The 23328-nt window shown below is 33.0% G+C and overlaps 1 protein-coding gene across 1 annotated transcript; it reads right to left on the bottom strand.

The window, feature by feature from the left end:
* Positions 1-925: 925 nt before the first annotated feature.
* Positions 926-20761, bottom strand: LOC128551076 (complement receptor type 2-like). The gene is made up of 3 exons (XM_053531431.1): positions 20385-20761; positions 11538-12250; positions 926-979 (listed from the first exon to the last, which is right to left on the bottom strand). Exons 1-2 carry the CDS (start codon positions 20659-20661, stop codon positions 11784-11786), a joined length of 744 nt encoding a protein of 247 aa, XP_053387406.1. The 5' UTR covers positions 20662-20761; the 3' UTR covers positions 926-979; positions 11538-11783.
* Between the last annotated feature and the right edge of the window lie 2567 nt (positions 20762-23328).

The following is a 23328-nucleotide window of genomic DNA, read 5'->3' as shown; positions in this document are numbered from 1 at the left end:
ATAATGATTAGCGTTAGAGTTACATTCATAAGAATGTGTCTAGAAATAAATAAAGTAAATAAATTATTCCACTGGAAACAAAACATGTAACCGAACAAATAAAAGCAGAGTCGAATCGTAAGAGTGACAGGGTTGTTAAGGATTTCATATGCTCTCCTGAACATTCTTAGTCAAACCAAGTCTATTATTTGCTGGGTTGTATTTTTCATGGGAGGTCATGAAACGTGCAATATTCTTCACAACCCTTACCATCAGTTTATGTGGAAGCATGTCATGTACAAAGATTAAATATTATCCAAAATCCCAACGGGCGAGTATGTTGTAGTAATGTAGAATGAAATATTAAAAAAGATCCTTTGGAAGCATAAAGTACACTTAAGCAAACAAGAGCAGACCAGATTCAATTGAAAATTAAGATCATAAATATTCTATCTATTTCATCTTAGTAAAATAGTATAATTGTTTATCTAATCCGCACAATGTTGCTTTACACTCTTTATATACTTTCCTACTTACATTGCACAACATTTTTAAACCATAGTGGTTTTTGAATTTTGGTAGATTGTACGTTTAAAATGTTGTTATCATATTAGTACCTTCTCACTGGAATAACTAGGCACAATGTATTAAGTACAGTAGAGTTTGTATTTTATGAAGCCTTCTAGACTCTACCTCTGGAGCCGAGTTCTCATTTTTATTTAAACTAGTTTGTATTTTTGCATTCGTTTGACGTAAACAGTATTCCTATTTTTGCTTTAATATGTGGAAATGACAGAGCGATAAAAAAGGAGAGATTCCCGCCATTAACACTGGTAATAAATAACACAGTCCAGGAAATATTTTTTCTTTTGTTTCAATGAAAAACCCTACTTGTTTCGCAGGAACCCCGTGTATCCAGTTATACAAGAACATGGTACTGTCCACTCATCAACACAAGTACCACGGGATCCACAGACATCCGGGATACAGTCGTCAATGTCTGCAAAATATTACTACGTATGAAATGTTTCTTTCTTAAATGCGAATGAAATAACATTTTACAAGCAGTGTCCACTTGTTATTTCTCATTCTAGAGTATGGAAATATTTCAAAGGAATTTTATATCCGGTATTATTTTTTTAAATACGGTTTACATCCTGTTTTTTTTTTAATCCGCTTTAAAATTCATTTAAAAAAAAAGGCGAAATATGTTTTCAAAACAACTGACGGGAAGAGAGAAGACTCTACTGTTTGTGTATATGCGTCAAAGTTTGGGGAATTGCCTATAAATATGAGACAATCAAACAGTTTGACGATTATTTGACGCATGACTATGTTATCATGTTCTACGGGTACCATATATAGATTACTTTTCTATTGAAATATCTTAGATAGGATAAGGGTTGACAGAAATTAACTTTCTATAAACTTCTTTGTGTAAAGACGGTATAAGGTAAGTAATACGTGACAACAATTTCATAATGAAGAAATGCTTCATCGAACAACTGTATACATCATAGGATACTCACTCGAAAAAGTCACACAATGACAAGCAATTTTTTGAATATTAATGAATCATCAAATTGGTGGTGGTTTTGTACATTTTTGTAAAAGAGCTTTATTTGGGTTCACGAACATTAATCTCCAGCTGTAAAACTAATATAGTTTATCAAAATGTTAAATGCGCTAATGTACAATGTAATACAGACCTTCCTTGACATGTATTACAACACCTTTTCATGAATTAGTAATTTAAAATTTGTAAAAGCAACACTGTTATATCTTTACTATATATTTCTTAGTGCTAATTCAGTTTTTTTTTTTTTTCGATGAATAGACTGACAGGAATATATTAAGCAGCAAGGGCAAAGGACTTCGGACACTTTCTATATGAATTTGCCTACTCCAAGAGTGAAAAATAAACCACTAAGAAATAAGTATCTAATTACATAGACCATCAAAATACATAATTTGAAAATTATTCTTAAAGTCAAAAATTTTTTCAAATATTTGTTTCATAAATGGTAATTTTTTGCTCTAAATAGAATCCCTACCCTGTTATATACATATAAAAGCTTTTGCCTAAACCACATGGCCCCCCCACCCCCCCGTGCATCAAAACCATATTTGGCCAGCATATGTAGATATTAATTATACACATTTTCTGTGACTATTGTGTTGATGCAAGGGGTGGAGCAGTACTTTAAACAAAAATTAATACATGGTGTTCCCAAATGTAAAGTAAACCAAAAATTTTTTATATTCAATTTTAATTAATTTGATAGTCACATAATCTTACATCTGTTTGTAATTCAAATACAAATACAAATGTTTGAAAGGGCACATATAGGCCATGTTATACTGTATAGTAGTAAAGGAAGAAAAATACTGTGAATTCATTATTATTCGTTGGGTTTAAAATTTTTTCATTGGCTTATCCTGGTTGTTTGTTGCAGTAGATTGGCAAATGTGTGCTGTAAAATACTAGCAACATACCAGGTTATCTTCTGTATGCCCTCCTCGCGAAGCGCACGCATCTAGCGATGAGGATGTAATTTGTTTTCTATTTTGTTTTTATTATTTTTTTTTTGTTTTTTATATATTTCTCATTTCTTTTTTCTTCATCTTCTTAAAATGCATTTATATAAATTTTTTTAGACCATACTAAATGTCACACGCTACTTCATTTTTCTTCCTTCTGCGAAACTGAATTGAAGATTGTTTTTTGCGGCGGACTAGGCCTAAACACAATCAAAAAGAGGCAATATGTGCACAGCAGTTAATCTGATCCTGCTATGTCTATCCAACAGAAATAACGCTTGGCATTGGCTTCTTGGCTGATCATATCAGTGACAGTTTCACATTCAGTGTGATGTCACGAAAGTCGCTTTCCATGCAGATGGCATATACAAATACAAAACGAACTAAAGGGTTTCCAGCCAGTTTCCGGGGAATTTTTATGCAGCGACCTGCTTTACTTTAGCCCTACAATGACACAATTCGAATATGTTTGCCAACACTTAGCCCTGAATAGCCCAACATTATCTATAGATGGGTTGTTGTCAGACTTATCCCGATTTAACCTTTTCCGATCCAGCTTCCTTAGGCAAGCCTCAGAAAGAACTGTCATTTCGGATACATTTTTATTATATGTTTAAGCGAAATGAGCCGTGCCATAAGAAAACCAACATAGTGGTTTTGCGACCAGCATGGATCAAGACCAGCCTGAGCATCTGCGCAGTCTGGTCAGGATCCATGCTGTTCGCTTTCAAAGCTTATTGGAATTAGATAAACCGTTAGCGAACAGCATGGATCCTGACTAGACTGCTCAGATGCGCAGGCTGGTTTGGATCCATGCTGGTCGCAATTGCACTATGTTGGTTTTCTCATGCCACGGTTCGAAAATTATCTGTGTCACTGGTACTTATCCCAAGCAAGAACCCACCCTACGGCCTTAATAAGATTACTGCCTTTTTTTTGTTACTATTTTAAATGTTTACAGCACACAAATTTCTGCATCACTTATAACAGAGCTATAAGACAGTACATGTACTTAAATAACTCCCTGAACCACTGTAATAAAACTGCCCGGTCACTTATAATGTATACCTATTCACACTTTTAATGCATCAATTAACTTTACATTACGCCCAACTACAGTGTATAGTTAAATCAAGTACAGGTTGTTTGCAAAAAATATCGTTCTCATTTTTACTTATTTATAGTTATACTAGACCCAAATTTCATATTTGAAAACATGAAAAAAAAAATATTTCCAGTAGTTTATGTAAACATAGGATAAACAAATTTATGTGTATAAACACTCGTGAATTAGGTTAATAATAGTACATACTTTATACATGTACAACGGAAAGCAGTATAAATGTGTACTATCATAAAAAACTGGAAGTTTTTTTTACACAATCAGCTGTTACTACATGACATTTGATTATGAATGTAGCTTAATAGAGACAATTTATTTATATGTTTTGTGAAGTTGAATATATTTGATGAGGATTATCTGCATTTGAAGTTAATATCTAAATATAAAATATTTCAATGAAAGATGAGCAGAATACATCTTTAAAGGATTTTAGTCTTAGAATGTTATTTTCTTCCTTAAATAAACAGATTTTGTCACTTTTTTCGACTGGAATTCATATATTTAAAACTTCGGTAAAGTGATGACATTATATTTTCACGGAAATTAAACATTTTATATTTTCAAGAAAATATACCCTGGCCCTGATAAAATCTGGAAAAAAAAACATCCTGATAGGAACAGATACAAATCAGTTTCTGCTGTAATAAGAACTAATACATTGGTTTATCATTGACTCGAAACGATTTGGGTATTGTTTAAATACTTAATGAGAAATCTGCGTTTAAAATGCAGGCTAAAAGCATATGATAGTGTCCGAAGTCCTTATAGACATGACTTAATTGTTGTGAAAATAAACATGAACTTGTGCCTAAGACTGTTTTCATTTTCCACTCAGTCTTAATGGTGCAGGGGAAGTTAACTTACAGATATCTATGCTTGCAAGAACTTGCCTCATACAAGATATATCAGTCTTTGCAAACACAGCTACGAAATATTAGAACTTCAAATAATGATATAAACATAACGAGCATACAATTCACAATTGTTAAATAATTTTTAGTTGTTTGACTTAAGTTTTACTTATTATTATAGGTTTCTGCCAATAAAATGTTAGGTTATATATCTATATCTTGTTATATCATGTTAAACTTCAAAAGGTGTGTTAAAATGTAGCCTTTAGAATGTTGTACTTCAAAATTTCTACTACCCAATATAATGTCTTGGGATGAAAATTGACGCATTTACAATGTCAAGTTCCTTTAAAGACAACAGATCGACAAATGTGTTTTCATTATTAAATGTATTGACCTATCTATATGTATATATGACCTATATATATGTATATATATGTATCACAGCGAATTTATCACGGACTGGAACTTAAAATATTTACAATGCATGAATGACTTCAAAACATCAGAAGTTGTACACGAAGATATATGTTTACTTTGATAATGCTAATAGTACTTCAAATATTCACAATAATGATTAGCGTGATAAGAATGTGTCTAGAAATAAATAAAGTAAATAAATTATTCAACTGGAAACAAAACATGTAACCGAACAAATAAATGCAGAGTCGAATCGTAAGAGTGACAGGGTTGTTAAGGATTTCATATGCTCTCCTGAACATTCTTAGTCAAACCAAGTCTATTATTTGCTGGGTTGTATTTTTCATGGGAGGTCATGAAACGTGCAATATTCTTCAAAACCCTTACCATCAGTTTATGTGGAAGCATATCATGTATAAAAACTAAATATTATCCAAAATCCTAACGGGCGAGTATGTTGTAGTAATGTAGAATGAAATATTGAAAAAGATCCTTTGGATGCATAAAGTACAATTAAGCAAATAAGAGCAGACCAGATTTAATTGAAAATTAAGATCATAAATATTTTTTTTTCAATAACAATTAATAGTGTGGTCATCTACTTCATCTTAGTAAAATAGTATAATTGTTTATCTAATCCGCACAATGTTGCTTTACACTCTTTATATACTTTCCTACTTATGTTGCACAACATTTTTAAACCATAGTGGTTTTTGAATTGTGGTAGATTGTACGTTTAAAATGTTGTTATCATATAAGGACTGTCTCTCTGGAATAACTAGGTACAATGTATTAAGTACAGTAAAGTTTGTATTTTATGAAACCTTCTAGACTCTACCTCTGGAGCCGAGTTCGTTTTTTTATTTAAACTAGTTTGTATTTTTGCATTCGTTTGACGTAAACAGTATTCCCATTTTTGCTTTAGAATATGTGGAAATGACATAGCAGATAACAAAGGAGAGATTCCCGCCATTAACACTGGTAATAAATAACACAGTCCAGGAAATATATTTTCTTATGTTTCAATGATAAACCTACTTGTTTCGCAGTGAACCCACTGTATCCAGTTATACAAGAAACATGAGTAATGTACACCCATCAATACAAGTACCAGGGATCCACAGACATCCGGGATTTCAGTCGTCAATGTCTGCAAAAAATTAAACTATGAAATGTTTCTTTCTTAAGTGCGAAAGAAATAAAATTATACAAACAGTGTCCACTTGCTATTTCTCATTCTAGAGTAAGGAAATATTTCAAAGCAATTTTATATCCGGTTTTATTTTTTTATATACGGTTTATATCCAGTTTTTTTTTTAATCCGCGTTAAAACACATTTTATTAAAAAGATAGTTAATTGATAACCGTTTGAATGACTATATTTTGTATTTGTTCCTTTTATAAGTTTAAGCCAACAAGTGCGGCTGTACAAAGAGGTCCAGATTGACACATCTTTTCCTTAAACAAAACGATTTACGGCTCTCGTGCTACTTAATCTGGTTGTAATGTTTGCAAAAATTGAGCAAAATATATTATTTCACTGCATAAAAGACCCATTTGAGTAACGGAAAAGGTCTGCTACCAAACATAATAAATTCAGTTTTTGAAAGTGTTCATTTTCAGTTTGTTTCTATTCATCCAGTCATTGATTATAACCGTGCACCTTTCAAGGTCTCTGGTCGCTTGTGATTCTACGGAAACAGATGTAGGACGAGAACTCTTATTTGCTATATGGATTTTGGAATAACATAAAAATGAGTTCCAGCATAGGTGAGATACTGCAACTGCCCTGGGGTCCACTGCATTCAAGATGGCGGTCTGATGAATATACATTGTTTATATTAATCCTACAAGTACAAGGCCTTAAATAGGAGTCTACCTATTGAAGAGCTGTATCATAGACGCCATATTGTGCTTTTACGACATCTAGCAGAAAGTCGTGGTCGATTTGTCAAATGCCGCACTTTAGTCAATCGCAATAAGGGCCGTGACTTCCTTTTTCTCTATACCACCGAAGTAGCGCAGATTCACAGGTGTGGTATTTCCTATATGCAGACTGGTTCTTAGGCAAAAGACTGTTTTGAATTACATTTTTGTTTAATTTGTAAAGAACAGCTTTCTTAATAAGTTTTGATAGAAATGATAAATTACTGACAGGACGATAATTGGAAAGCTCTAGTTCAAGACCTGCTTTTTTCGCAGAGGTCTAACAACTGCTTGTTTGTATTTCACAGGGAAACATCTTGTTGTAATGAGAGATTCACCAATTTAGTGATACTAGAGAGAAATTCAACTATATGTATTTCAGATACGTGTTGGCAAAATATTAACTCTGAGACGTAGTATTCAATTCATTGATGAGATTTTTCACTTCTTCTTGGTCCAAATTTAGTAAATTTTTTAATTTTGTATATCCTTTTACTTGAGGTTCAAAGTTTTGGTGTTCATTAGGGATTGAGTATTTTTAAATTTTCGCCCTGAAAAAATCAGCAAATCTTTTGGCCAGTGAATTATTAGACACCTGTTCAGGCAGTGAGTTTTCAGATTTGGTACCAGGTAGACTAAGATACCAATCAATACAGAGTCTTGGAATCACCTTTAGTGTTCTCTATCTTTTCACTGAGTGTGTTTCTCTTTTGACGTTTGATTTCAAAATTGTATTCATTTCTTACTTGTTTATACGACTCAACTGATCTGTTTTACCATAACGACCCCATGTATGCTCGGACTTCCTGACTTGTTGCTTTAGATGTTGCAATTTTTTTTATTGAACCACGGTTTGGGTGCTTTCTGAGTTATAGTTTTTTCTTTCAGGGGAGGTGCTTATTCGGGACATCCTCTATTTCCGATTCAAACTCTTTCACAAACTTGTCTGTATTCTGTGAATCAACATTTATTGCACTTAGGTCTCACTTAGTTTCTAAATGACACGCTCCTACTAGTAATAGTCTCTTTTTTAACATCTAAGAGAATCTAAACAACACAGCGATCAGATAAAAATGGTCCAGGCTAACATTGCTCTACATGAACACCATTAAGTGACTCAATTATGACTAGATCCAAGCTATGTCCTCCTGCATGAGTACTGAAATCAACATGTTGATCCAGGCCCATTGCAACTAGGAAGTCCTTGCAGTTTGTAACAGAACTGTTGTCATCGTTAATATGCAAGTTAAACTGTTCCGTTATAAGTAAATTGTCTTAATGTGGTAAAATATTTTCGATGAAATAAAAAAAATCAGCAACGAACTGGTTACCAGTTACTACGTGTATGGTTAAATTTTTGAAAACAAGTTTCCAAATACCATATTCAAAGCTTCGAACAGTGCCGTGAGTTACCCATCGCATATTGATCGTGTTTCTACAAGTGATCACAACACCACCGCCTTATTGATATTTTTCTATTACAAATGTAGTTTATAGTAATTTGTTTCAGCTCGATTGTGATGAAAGCTTCAAGCTTATTGGAAAAGCCAGTACTGGTGTCATAAGAGAAGTCATGATCGTGACCCCAGTGGGGCTCGAACCCACGACCCCTGGATTAAGCGGCCGACACTTTATCCACTAGACCATCGCTCCCCTACGATTTTTTCTATTAGTTACGCTTTATTTATATTCATTCTGGTTCAAGTCAGAAGATTTTAACTGATGCTGTTTCTCGTATGGTACCAAGTTTCAGTCATAAGAGCGAAATCCATTCTCTCACCCCTGAGGTATTGTGGCCAACACAATCATCTTTGTTCACAACAGATCTACAGTTCGAGTTCGGAGTAATGCAAGGTACATGTTCGTGTTTATTTTTGTACTGATTGTAATTCTTAGGGTAAATCAAATTTTAAAAGTTACACCATTTTTATATTGGAATTACTTAACTTTTACCACCTCATTTACTTCGTGTTATATATGTGTTTCATTTTTACAGGATAAATTGTTTAAGTTTATAATCCTATATGCCGCTTGATCTAGTTTTCCTAATCCGCTATTGTTCGATAACGTATATCCAATATCCAGTACTTGATCTCTAGTGTAGTTATACTTTACAGGTGTACGACAGGTAATGTCTGATGTAAATTCATGAAGAAATTATCAAAATTTCCTGGATGCAATCCCTGAATCAAATGAAGCTACCGCAACATAGATGCACCAACAGATGCAAAGTATATTCATACCCATTATATCCAATTTTCAGCATAATCTCAACACAAATAACAGAGTTATTATTAGAATGAAAGAATACTGTGCAGTTAGTGGTCGCAAAGACTCGGACATTGATGTTTGTCAATAGGTGTTTGTGAATCTTGCTCCTGACTTTTGAATTGTTCGCCAATCAAAATTAAGGATGTTTTAGAAAGTCTGTAACATGCAAATATCTTTGTACAACTCTTAGTAAACTGACCATTTAATTCTGTTTCCAGTGTTAATAGATTAATTTGTAGGTCAAATTCGGTTTTTCATATTTCTAATTTTAATTTTAATAAATAAAATGATTCACATACTTTTCCAACAGTTTTTGATTATAAAAATACAAAACAAGTTTCGCTATCGGCTCATCAGTGTTTAAAACAAGTAAAGTGCCCTTTCTATGGTTATGACGCGACGTCAATATAAAAGGGAGGTAATTTGACGTTATTTTCTCAAAAGGGCGTAATAAACATTGTTATTTAATTATTCAGATTTAACTGTTACTGTTGTCTGTTAAGTTTTGGTTTTTTAAAACATTTATAAAAAAATTTTCTTTCGCCAACCTAGTGAAGTACTATCTACTTTCATTTCAAAAAATGGGAACATTTGAAACTTTAGATCTTTATTACTGCAAATATCTATATGATTACTTAGTGGAATTTGTCTGTTGAGGGTCTCTTATTTGTTGGCGTGGATAGTTCTTCTTGTTCTTAATTTATCGCGTTTGGCAAATATAATATTCTTCGCATCCGTTGCAGGTGATAATACAGTACATTTTACATCACAGGACATATTTTCATTTACGTAAAAAGTTTTGCCGTAATTGCTTTCTTTTATAAGTTTGCATAAACTACAGTTGGGTCTTTTTCATTTTGTTAACGGTGAAAATTTCCGCTTTTATCAGACTTTATCGTGAATCTGCTTTTGTCAATAAATTTTTTTAAAGGGTTTTGGGGGTTTGCTGTTTGCTTTTGATAAATTTTGAGTTTGTGGTACCTCTTTCATTTTAGTGTCCCGACATTATTATAGGTTTAAAATTTTTGTGATAACTGTATTTTAGTTCAGGGTTTGTAGGGTTGAATGTAGATACGTAGGAATTGTGTCTTTATGTGGGTTTGATTTTGGGTTTTTAAAAAGTGTCTCTCGGAATTTTAAGTGCTTTGCTGATTCCATTTTGGATGATAGTTTTAGGATTTTCATAAGAAATGATGACTAAGTTCTTTTTTAAGGTATATTCAATGTTGTATCTGAAACAATTGTGCAAATACGTTTGCTAATTATATGGTATACTTAATTTTTTATGTTTTGGATGGCATGATTTAAAATTAAGGTATGTTTTGTATTTTGTAGTTTTAAAGAAAGTCTGTTGAAGATGGCAACCATTTTTCTTTATCAAAATATCTTTTAAAAAAATATTGTGTTTCCCTATTTCTATTGTGAATTTAATATCTGGGTTTCAAATTATTTAACAGGACGTGGAAATGCTCAAGTATGGTTTGTGATTTTGTCCAAATGACAAACAGAACTAGGAAACGTTTCAAGTTTATTTTTATTATGTAGAAAATGTTGTGTCTGTTGGCATGTTCCAGGACTGTATAAAGTTTTTCTTCCCGGTAACCTAATACTAATTTTTGCATATGTAGGTGCAAATTTTGTTCCCCTAGCGTTCCCTGATTTGATTGTAAAATGTTTCCCTTGAATGAAAAATTGATTTTTTCCAAAATTGTTTGATGCCTTTTAAGATGAATTCTTTTGTAAATCATTTATGAATAAAATCAGGATGTTTTTCCAGCCATTGTTAAATTGCTTCTAGTCCCAAGTTGTGTGAAATATTTGTATAAAGGTTTGTAACATCAAATGAAACTAATAATGCATCTTCAGTTGTAATTGATGGAATGAGGGAAAGAAAGTCTAAAATCATCTCTAATGTAACTTTAACATGCCAGACAAAGGGTTTTAATAAAATATCTATGAGGTTACTAAGTCTAGGTGTTTCACATATTGGGCCTGCTACTATCGGTCTAAATTTGAGATCATCTGGGTCTCCTAATTCTATATATTCATTGTTTTGTTCAATGCATTTTCTTTTAAAAGCTTACTTTTATGAATTTTAGGCAGACCATAAAACGTACTTTGAATTCAGAGTTTAATAAATAATTTATTTATTCCCAAATAATATCTTTACTAGATTTAATGACATCTCTAATTTTCTTAAATGTTGTTTTAGGACATGTTTCATCAGTTTATTGTAAAATGTTTTGTCTTCAAGCATTTCTAGAATTTTTTATTTTCCGCTGACTGTTTAAAAGTTACTTAAAATCTATCGACAGACAATTCATATGTGTGTCTAGTTAAGATTTGAAGTATATCTATATTCATATTGCATATGAAGAAAAAACTCTTTTCAAGGAAGAAACAAAAGCTAGACAGCATCAACTTACCATATTTTTGACAAGTTGGAATATCCGACCAGGTTCCGTTAGATAAACAGTTGATTATAGGATCTCCAATCATGCGAAATCCTTCATTACATTTCAAAGACGCAGTTGCTTGGAATGAAGTCCCGGATATTTGTGATATACTGCCATTTCCAGGAATCGTTGGAAGTCCACATGTAACCTTTTTGCATATTGGCATCGAGTCCCAATTTCCATACAGGTTACATTTGACAATGTTGTTACCAGATATTATATAGCCTTTTTTGCATTCAACAAAGAATATGCTGTTGTATGTAGTTTCCGAGATATTTGTAATAACTGATTTGAGACATTATCTGGATGTTCACAGTCTATGACATTGCAGGTAGGGTTATCGGACCATTTTTCATTTGTAAGGCAAACTACAGTGTTTTTTCCAGTCAGCACAAACCCTTCTTCACAATTCACCGTAACAGTTGTTCCAACGCTGATATTTTCAATTTCAGATTCAACCTTCATGTTGTCTGACAAAGGGAAGTTGTTACATAGTTTTGGAATACATTGCGAAAATGCACTCCAATTTCCAGTCGACAGGCATGTGATAACATTGGGACCATTCAATTTATTTTTCTCGTCACAAGTGAGTTCAATGGTGTCCCCGTAGCTTGATCCAGTGGTTTTGACGACTGTACCGCTTGTGTTGTATTTTGGACAGTGACCAGTTTCTATGTCCTTACCTACAAAAGTACGAAAGTAGAAGGTAATTTTGACAAAATTCTTCCTCCAAGTATTTGATATATGTCTACTTCTGTTAAATATCTAGGCTGATTGTATCAACATTACTTTTATATATGCATGTAAATACGTAAAGGATTAAATATACTGCAACAAAACTAAAATGTCAGCCTGGACATGCAAAAATAAAACATAACTTTAGTTCAATTGTAAAAAAATGAATTTAAAGGGACCGCCTAAATAGGGATTTATCATTAAGGTTATATATTCCTTTTACAAAAAAAAATATTCATACTCAACGAAGTGAAAATTCGCGAGAAGCTCTTCACTTGAAACAGCAGTTTACATTTAGTGTCATCACCGCGTTCTCGTACTGGCTTTAGGACTTTTTTGTTTGTTTGCGCTCCGCGCAGAACTCCTAACTTTTTAAAAGATCAGTTGCAAAGAAACTATACATTTTCAAATAGAAAAAATAAAAAATGAAAGAAACATGTTAGTGTGGTTTACATTTTGTTTGACTGGTTCAGGGTTCTCTGTTTGTTATACAGACAACCAGTCTGCGGACTGTACATAAAACGGAACCGGAAGTCGTCGAAATATTGTCTCGGTATATGCAGACAAAAAAGACGAATAATTATATACGGACTTTACCGTCTCGGGGATTTTCATCCATGATGATTGGCGCCGGTGACAAATCCCCAGATAGAATTCCTCTTAAGCTGGTGCTAAGATTTTGAGGGGTGTTGCAAATTTTATTACCACTCATGAACAAACACAATTACACCTAGTCTGCTATTATGTAGCTTGGTTGCGTCATATGCAACAAAAGGATCTTTTCACATATTTTATACAACAGTAGTCTTTATGTACCGAGAGGCGGTTGTATAAAGTCTTTACGTACTTTGCCCCATTGTTGTTACATTTTATGGTCCCTTCGGATCATGGAGAACCCTTCAGATTTTCAATATACGAAATTTATTTGTGTGCATACGTTACGGTACAAATCTGCCCCAATAAAACAGAGTGAAAATGATATAATGGCATTAACATTTCAATTACACTGTACTTTTACAGAATATGTAATTGTTTAAGAAAATTTAAGTTACGTAACATTCACTTCCTCAATGTATTATATATTCTACGAGATGTTATACATGTGGCAAAAACTTCTAAAGCATCTAACATAAAAACAACAACAACATAATTTAGTTTTACATGCGTAAAGAGGTATTGCAGTCAAGAACCCTTTCTGTGTCTCATTACAAATAATCCCATACATTTACATAAAGTTTTCAAAAGTAAGATAGTCGGTCATTTATCAGATTCTATCTTTGCCACAATATATCTTCAGCTTTAATACCCTAATCTTAATTTGCATTATACGTATGTAAACAATAAAACTCATAGATGAAGTACAAACAATGATCTATATGACCATCTTATTTCATCTTACTTGTCTTAAAGTTATATGGTTACCTTTGCAAAACAGTTATTAATTTTCCATTCTGTGCAATAGAATTTTGCTCACATAAAATTCACTTACTCCGACAGCTCTTACTTCTGTTTTAATGTCAGATCAACTTGAAAGTTTGCACTAGAACATGAACTGAAATCAGTTTTTGATCTTTTTACAGCTTCTTGTAAATTCATACATTCACACACTAACCGACTCGCTAAAACAATTCAATGTTTGATCACCCTGAAAGTTTACACATATACAGTGTACTTGATTTCCTAGTCCTTCATACTACTATGTATTTTTTTACGAATACAAACGTTTTTAACTTCTTTTTTACTTATTGTTGGTAATACTTATTCTGTTGAACTTTCGCATTCGCACACGACAATGACTTACTCCAAAAAACTACCTTTACTATTTACTGTCTGATCACCCGAAACGTTCCATTAATGAAGTGAAGTGTAATTGGTTTCCTACTTGCTAATGGTTATCAGAGAGCTTAACCTGGATAAAGCTATCTTTAACATGTTTTACCTTTGAATTGTAGAACTAGTTCTCGTATATTTATGCACTTGTACCCATAATTAATATACTTAAACAGCACTTACCACTCAATTATGTCTGATCACCCTGAAACCTTGCTAAAGCAAGTGATCTTGGTTTCTTACTTCCCACTGTAATTTATAAAACATAACCTGAATACAAGTATTTTATATTGTTTTACGTAATGCTAGCATACCTCATATTTGCACATAAAAGGACTTACTCAGAGAGGTCTAACTTTACTATGTCTGGTCACATTAACCTTTGTACAAATAAAGGGTACAAGGTTTCCTACTTGCTCATGCTACTGTTTAAGACCTAACCTAAATACAAGTTTTACTATCATTTATACCTATTACTAGTGATATTGATTCTATTGAAATTACGCATTCGCTCAAGTAATTGACTTACCCTAAGACTATATATATACAATCTATCAAGAGTACAAATATTTTTATCTTTTTTTTATTTTCTTACCTTTTAACAATATTTGTGCACAAAATAAATTCTATCATGATATCAGTTTGCACACGCATTTTGTATTTATCGAACACGAGAAGAAAGTTGAATTTAAAAGGTTCGTTGTTTTGAAGGGGTATGAGTTGACCAAATTTATAGTGCAAGTTGACAAGTTTTGGAACAAATGTATCGCAGCATGACCTGACCAGCTTCTCGTTAGACGGTTTATTTACTTCCTTTTAAGGAATATACTTATTTCGTTTAAATACCTATGTTTTACAAACTGCAAACATAAATACAGGTTTAATAATCCCCGCAAGATTTTCTGGGTATGCACGAATATATGATAGTTTTTTAATTGTATTATTTTGTATACCATTCATCGTATACTGTGTGTCGTATCAAAACATTTCGTTTACGTTTATCCTTCGTCTGCATCTGTCAATCCTGTAGCGTTGGCTTCTTGTAACGACTATAGCGTTCTGCCTATTGTAAGATACTGCAATTTATAAACGGGTAATTTGTGTTTCATTTTTAAAGTAATAGGAATATGAAAGCGTTTTGGCCTTCGCTGTGAAAGTTTTAACAATTATGTTTACGACTACGTTAACTTGATGTGCAATTCAAAACATTACAAAAAAATGAATATTTAAGTCATCGGCTTTGAATGGGGGAGCAAGGTTGTTCAACACGGCTTTACAATACAATACGTCTTCATTCTGATAATACTGGTATTATACAGCTATACTACAAATGACAGGTGGCTATTCCTAAATTAATGTCATTTTCACAACTTCGTATGAAAACTTATTTATTCAATTTCTTTTCAGTATAATTAAAAAAAACATAGATAAATGTCTTACAATTTTGAAGCAAGATTTAGTCTAGTCGTAACTTAATAACCAAGTGATTTGTATACTGCTACGATTATTCAAAAGAATGTTTAGACATTAAACATAATGTCTTGGCCTTAATAATGTCAGTTTCAATATGCAAGTATATTCTTGTTTCTTTAAATTTTGTTGACAAACGCAAATAATGTATAATTACTATCATGAAAATACAAGAGCTAAGTTAAACTGCGGCGGGTCTTTTAAGAAACCATTAACAACCTACAGACCTCTTACTATTCTGATAATAATGGTATAATACAGCTGCATGATTCCTACATTTTAATGCCCGGCACCAGACAGGTAAGCAATCGGTAATCATTATTTAACTAGCTGGCGGCTCACCAACCGGTCTCTCTCCAGTAACAAGAACCGCCTCGAACAGGGCTCGAACCTTCGGCCTCCCGATTGCGGGGCAGGAGCCTTATCCATTAGGCCACCGGAAGGAAGGATGAATATTCAACAGGAAATGTCACGTTCCAAAAACAAAAGCAGACACGCACGTACACAAGACAACTAACATACACCGATAAACAAACAGACAAAAAAAGCAACACAGTGGGGCACCGCTTAACACGCACACGAACACGCACACACACGCACACTATATCCTATTTTTAACATGTTAGACAAAACGGTGGAAATAAAATCACTCCCCGATGAGAAAGGCTCTAACATTAGTGACAAAATACCAGATTATATAAAGTAAAAACGTAAATAACAATAATGTAAATAGGGTCAATCTAAGGTATACTTACAACAATGTATTCAACAACTGATAGAAGTCAGAGCACCAAAAGCCTAACATTTTAGGACACGACTAAACAAGATGCAACATAAACTTCGACTCTCTCCGTCCGTTTCTTGTAGGAATTAGAAGAAACGCGTCAAGGAATCGTCTTACACTTTAATCAAAAAGGAAAGCGTAGCTACTAACTGTAGAGGGGTCAGTCACCAAACATACACTGTTCTTAACGATTTTTGCATTCCATCCTCTTTTGATAAATCTTTTTACACGTTTTACAAATATTTGATTAAAATAAGCAATATGTTTCATTTACCGAATTTTATAAACTACATAAACTACATTCATAGAGTATATCGGGTGTGTATAACTCTTTAAAAGTTCGGACGATTTGTAGTTTATGATATTGGTAACCCTGTTGAAATATCGTTTTTGTGATATGACGATTTTTATCAAAAATCCTCTGGCTTTGAGTAATCCCTTGCAAAAGGAATAAGTTTTGAAATACAGATACCGTATGATGTCGCTCGAGGGTCATCTCCATCAAGGTTAGGAAAGTTGTCAATTTTAAATTTAAATCGTCCCTTTTATCATATATTTTTGTTTCTAAATGAACATTCAAAATTGTTAAATTTTAGGTATTAGCATTGTTAAACTGTAAGTCTTTCGAATAAATTTGTTTCACCGTTACTGAATAATATAGGTTGTCCATATTTAAAATATCATCAAGGTACCTCGAGGTTCCATTTCAAGCTTCAATACTCGTACTGTCAAATTGTGTCTCAGTGGACAAACTGAGCATGAAATCTATTCATAACAGTATGAAAATGAATCTGTTATGAGTGGGACGCAGTTAATCACCAATCGGGAAACCAATTACTTGTCTATAAGATTTTTTGTAAAATTTAATAGATATATTTTCTAACAGAAACCTTAGGGCTTCACCAGTTTTTCTTTTATGAGATTATATGGTAGGTTTGTATCAAGGATAGAAAGATCACAAGGACCAAAACAGATTAAACCCAGAGTTCTCGTTTAGCACGTGGTCTTTTATTGCAATTAGACAAGAAGGCAGAAGAAGAGACTTTTTTGTAGTGCTTAAGGTTGAATTTGCAATGAAACGAGATTTATACGGGGTTTTGTGTAGTTTAGGGATCAAATAAAAAGCAAAGAGCTTCATCTGATTCTCGTCAAGTCCCACAATAAAATTTATACCTTGACCTACAAGACTTTTTTACAATATTATTCTTATCTTGTGGTGATAACTGATAAGTTTTCGTATGTTTCAATTCATTCTGTAATATTTCTGTGTAGTAAATGCGTCATAGAATGATAATATTATTAGGAGCTTTGCGGGAGTTAAAACAAAATTCGTATGTAACTTGAAAATAGCTTTCTTTAAATTTTGGAGTGAAAATTTGTGTGAAGGATGTAATAATGAAGGGTTTGATTTATAGAATTTTATGCAAATATTTAGGATTTTTTATATATTTCTTTTTTTCCATTCAGTTAGAGTGTTCGGATTTGCATTCCGACACCATTTAAGCATAGTCATTATTAAACTTAGTTAAATCAGACAGACATGTTTCTAAGTTTATACATGAATTAATTCTATATTTAAGATATGTAGAGAAAATGTTTCTGAATCTTTTATCATCAATACTGTAAAAATTACCCGTTATAATATGACCGTCTGGTTGATAACAGTATTTAGATTCTTTACAATAACAACTGTTTTGAACGTTAAGCTCTATGTCTAAATCCGAGATAATTTTTTAATGTAATTAAATACAACTATTCTAACTGGTTGATTATATTTATAACAAATAACAGGTGTTTCCGAATTCTTAAAATGTTTACATGTAGGAATAGAGCTGACTACAGCCTTGGCTGTAAAATACTAGGTAAATCAATAAACTCGATTCCTTTATCTAGGAAAGAAAATTTTAGAAAGTTGAGTGAATGATCGGATTCAAAATCAATATGAGACCTGAGAAAATGTTGCTTATAACTTTGAATCAAAGATAGCATGTCTACCAGGATGATTTAGTATCATATTGCAGTCAGTGACGGTCATTCTTTTGTAAAGCTATGTTTGTCGAACATCATGAGTTTTGCGTTTTCTTTGGGAATAGAGAGGGACGATGCCAAAATGCCTTTTTGTTTCTTTCACGGTATGTACACATTAGGGTTTATCTTTGCATTGCTGTGAGTACACATCCATGCAAACACTGTTGTATGGTTTTCGGTGTGAGAGTACTGGGTTCATAGAACGTGTTTTTTCCTATAAAATATTTTACCTTTAATAATTTTCATTTCACGCGTAGCAGTGTGTTTTTTCCAACTTAAACACAAGTCGGAAAGGAATGACCCAGAAAAGCAATGAAAATCAGCATTCTTCATAAATGGAAATTTATACGCACAAGCCTTGCACTTATCTTTTACAGGGTGCAAGAATACATAGTGTTGTTAATTATGCATTGCGGCTAGTTGACCTGATGATAAGGCCGCATTAAAAACTTTTTCTGTCTCCAGATCCTACATTTCAAGGGAAGGTAGGTAAAACTGTCTAAGGGAAATGATTATACACTTGCTTGTTAAATTGTAATACTGATTTCTGTTAAAAATTTGAAAATGATTTGACAACTGTTTACACATATCTTCTTAAAAAAGGGAAAATGTCAAATTTAAACGCGGAAAACAAAGGTCGAAAAAGGAAGTTCCTTGTCACTGAAAAGGCTAAAGGAATTAATTAGCGACATAAACAATTTTGCTAAATTTTATGTTTAAGCCATTGAATGTTTCCCTCTTATAATGCTAAATGAGATACCTGCTAACATATAAAAACTTAACCAAGAATTTACACGTCAAAATAGTGGCATAACGTTTTGAAAAAGCAAAGCAGCATCATGGAACCTATACAGCATGTGGGATCATCAGAGTGAACAAGTGTTGGAAGTTGTGAAGTTTCATTTTATTCTTAAAGAGTTATAAAAACTATTTATCGCAAGTTAGATTAGCAAACAGGTGTGTGAAGTTTTAATTCATTCTAACTAGTGGTTACTGAGTCGCCTGACAGTGTGTTCATACAAAACCTTTACAAAAGTGCCTAAAAACGGGCATAACTTTGTGAAAAAGCTATCTAAAGTTACATGTGCGTTACATGCCAGATCATTACAATAATTGTGAATAATTGTGTTTCGTATCAGTACAAAATACTATCGGATGTGTAAAATACTAATGCGTATTCTTCAAACTCCTTTTTGCATTGCGAAAAATCTATTTTCTTCAGGGCGTTTGCTTTTAAATTGGTGACAAGGACTTTAAGCAAAAACTTTTAATAGAGACCTAGTTTCTATTTATTTACTGTCCGCTGTTCCTAAAACGCAACTGACAAATGAGGTAGACAAAATAACTTTGAATGAATTTGTTGTTTTAGATCAAATCATCATAGAGACATAAGTCTGGCTTGTGATCGAACCCATGATTTCAAAAACGAATAACTTGAATAATCTGAATAAACTAAGCACTTAAACATACTTTCACCCCATGTTTTGAAAATCGCTTTGACCTATCTAGCGGGATATATGGTGCTTTATTTTATATATGTTACCGCAATTAAAGCCTTTATTATAGGAAACAGATTCTCGGAGTAACTGTAGTTGTTTCTTTAGCCTTGATAGCGATCATGTGAATTTAGATGCTATCCTAACTGTTACATATACTAAATCCAAACCTTTAGATACCTGATACATGTGGTTGACTTAAGGTTGTTTTTTGTCGCAAAAATACTAAATTTTCAGTTGTGAGACACCAATAGCTACATATGCAAAATATGCTTTTTTTTGCTCGAGAGAGATCATATTGGTCAGATCCAAACACACGGTTAGTTACCATACAGTGTAATGATCGTTTCTGTACTCCACATTTATTACACACATTAAGCAGAAGTATTAAAAACCCTTTCCTCTTTCTCTTTGTATGATAGTTTGAACGTTCTAATCCGGGAAACAGATCTTATTCAATGAAACAGAACTTACCTTCATTTTTCGAAGATACAAAAACATAAACCATAACTGCGAGTGCGATAACAAATAATGCCATCACTGTTGCTGTGACAACTGCACAAATCCGTGTTTTTAATAACTTGTTTCTTTTTCCCAGAAATTTGCCATCCTCCTCTGTCAGCCCAGCTTTATTCTTATGATCTGAACGTTCTCGATTTTTTATATTAACTACGGTCATTTCCAACGTGTCATAAGTGTTCATAACTGAATCCCTAATGGATTCGTAATCACTGTTTTGTGCTGTATCCATATCACTTATTAGACTATTTAACGCAAATTTGAACCGTCCATAAGTGTTCTAATGTTATCATTGAGTAACAAATCATCATACATGATGGTGAAATATTTTGTCATGGTGTATGATTACAGAACGTTTAAAACTTCCTTTTTCAACAAAACAACCCCAAAATATCATGTCTCTGTAACCGTACACAATGCCGTTTTATCAGATGACAACATTTGTATAGAAACATTGAAAAGATAGGTTTAAACAAGTTTTTGCTAAATATTTGTTCTTTTCATTGAACCGCTAAAATGATGTTCACAAGAAATATTATATTCATCAATTAGAAAATTAAATATGTGATAAATTAGAAATAAAACTCATACCAATAGCACAATCAAAATGGCACGTTTATTCACAACTTAAGGACACTGTTAACGTAAGGATGTAGTATACATTGTCAGCAAGGTAAAGTCAAGTTAACTGAATAATAGCTATTCATTGTACAAGCGTGTAAGTACATGTTCTAGCTGCTAAATTCTCAGTCTTTGTTTGTTTCTGACTCTTTAAATAGAATGTTTTATCAAGTTTGAAAGTATATCGAAAGCAGATAGAAAACATGGATAATGTAACACTTTTCAGCTTCTTTCGGTTTAACTCTTTCACGTATCTGCGTAATTGATAATATTTTTAGTATGCTTTCTTACTTAAGCATAAAATATTTATGTCGCGAGACTCGTTTTTCCACGGGAATGCATTTGCTGTCATTTTATAACAAATGTAGACGGCTTCCGTGCAATAAATGAAATGTCTGGGTTAATTAATGACATTGATACACTGTAAGGTATTAATATATCGTTTCTTAAATTTATAAGAAATTATGGAAAACGGGAGGTTAAAAATATATTATTTCTTCCCTTTTTTTTCGAAATTTCTTTAAAAATATTATAAGAAGTTTATTTTACCTGTTTAATGTAGCTTCAAAACATTTTATTTTATTTCAGTTGTTTGTGTTTATATACATTTATTTCAACAAATGTCAAAGCGTAACATATTTACAACAGTACTTCTCCACTAAGTTTTATACTGACAAATCATGTTTACTTGCATGATTATTTTCATTTACCTTTTTAAACTACAGTAAAAAACAAGAGCTGCCCGTAAGACAGCCAATGCTCGAGTTTCCAATTTGGTGTCCAAGAAGCAGGACCATTACCATCAATGTTAAAATATCTATAAAGTTTCAATCCAGTATCTGCATTAGTTTTGGAGATAATAACTTGCACGCAAAACGTAACCAGGATTTCCTAAATCTAAAGAGGGGCATAATTTGGCCAAAATGCATGTTCACATTGTTTTATTACCCCGAAAACACATGTGAAGTTTCAATATAATATTTGTATTAGTTTGAAGTCAGTAATTTGCATGCGCACCTTTAATCAGGATCTTCTAAAAGAGTTAATAGGTAAGGGTAGATTTATTTCTCGGAAGCACAGAGCACTGAAAACACAGCCCAAGAGCCACGCATTTGTTCAGTAGGCCCACAACAAAAAGAAGCTGTAATGGAAGGGTTGCTTCAAACATCTAACAAGTATATATGAATTTATGCTAGGGTGGGGGGTGTATGGGAAGAAACCCGAAGGGGAAAGTTGAACAAGGACAATATACAAAGGGAATGTCATGCTCTTTTATAACAGTCACACTATAACGTAAACCACAATAGGGCAGACACTCCTGTACCAAAAAAAAAAATAAACACACAACACGATCAACTGAATAACAGAGAAAAACGAACAGGCAACACATAAGAAAACAGCAGGGCACCGTTATAGACTCACAAGCATACAAACGCACCCACACAACTAGGAAAAACAATCGTGTACCGTCTTAGGATTCCGGCTGCCAAAACAAAATGGAACCGCGAAAACTTACTCAAAGTAAAGGGGGAGGGAATGCAAAAAGTAGCATAAATACAAGGGAAAGGAGGAAGCAATAGGGGGATGGGGTGAGGAGGAGGAAGAAACGCTTACAGCAAACAAGAAAACATACACAACAGACAATACAAGACAGACAAAACAACCAGTTGAAAATAGGGACACCGCCTTGGAACGGTCAGTAACTTATATAAAGGAAACTGGGGGTTTAAACGCGTTTAGGGCATGCCAGCCTCGCACTTACCCTATTTTCAACAAGTTAGACAACACAATGTATATAAAGTCCCCGCTGAGAAAGGCTCTAACATTAGCGCAAAAATACCATATTAATTAAGTAAAACAAAAGTAAGGTAAATCTAAGGTATAATTACACCAATGTACTCAACAAGAGCCTAATTTTTAAGGACACGACTAAGAATACTGCAAGACAAATCAACTCCCTCCGTCCATTGTATGTAGGATTTAGGAGAAAAAGCATCATGGATTCTTACACTTAATTAGTCATCGCACCATCAAATAGGAAAGCGTAGCGATTAACTGTAGAGGGGTCAATCACTAAACATGCACTCTGCTTCATGATTTTTGCATCGTATCTTCTTTTGATCAACTTTTTAACCCATTTTACAAATATTTGATTAAAATAAGGACTATATTTAATATTCCGAATTTTATAAACTACATCTCCATAATATTCCTGGTGTGTAAGTTCAAGTTTTCAAAGTGTTTTATTTGTTTGTTTGTTTTTGGTTTAACGCCGTTT

This window comes from Mercenaria mercenaria, chromosome 19, assembly GCF_021730395.1.
Source record: "Mercenaria mercenaria strain notata chromosome 19, MADL_Memer_1, whole genome shotgun sequence".
NCBI classification, from domain to species: Eukaryota; Metazoa; Mollusca; class Bivalvia; order Venerida; family Veneridae; genus Mercenaria; species Mercenaria mercenaria.
This window is presented reverse-complemented; position numbering and strand designations above follow the sequence as displayed.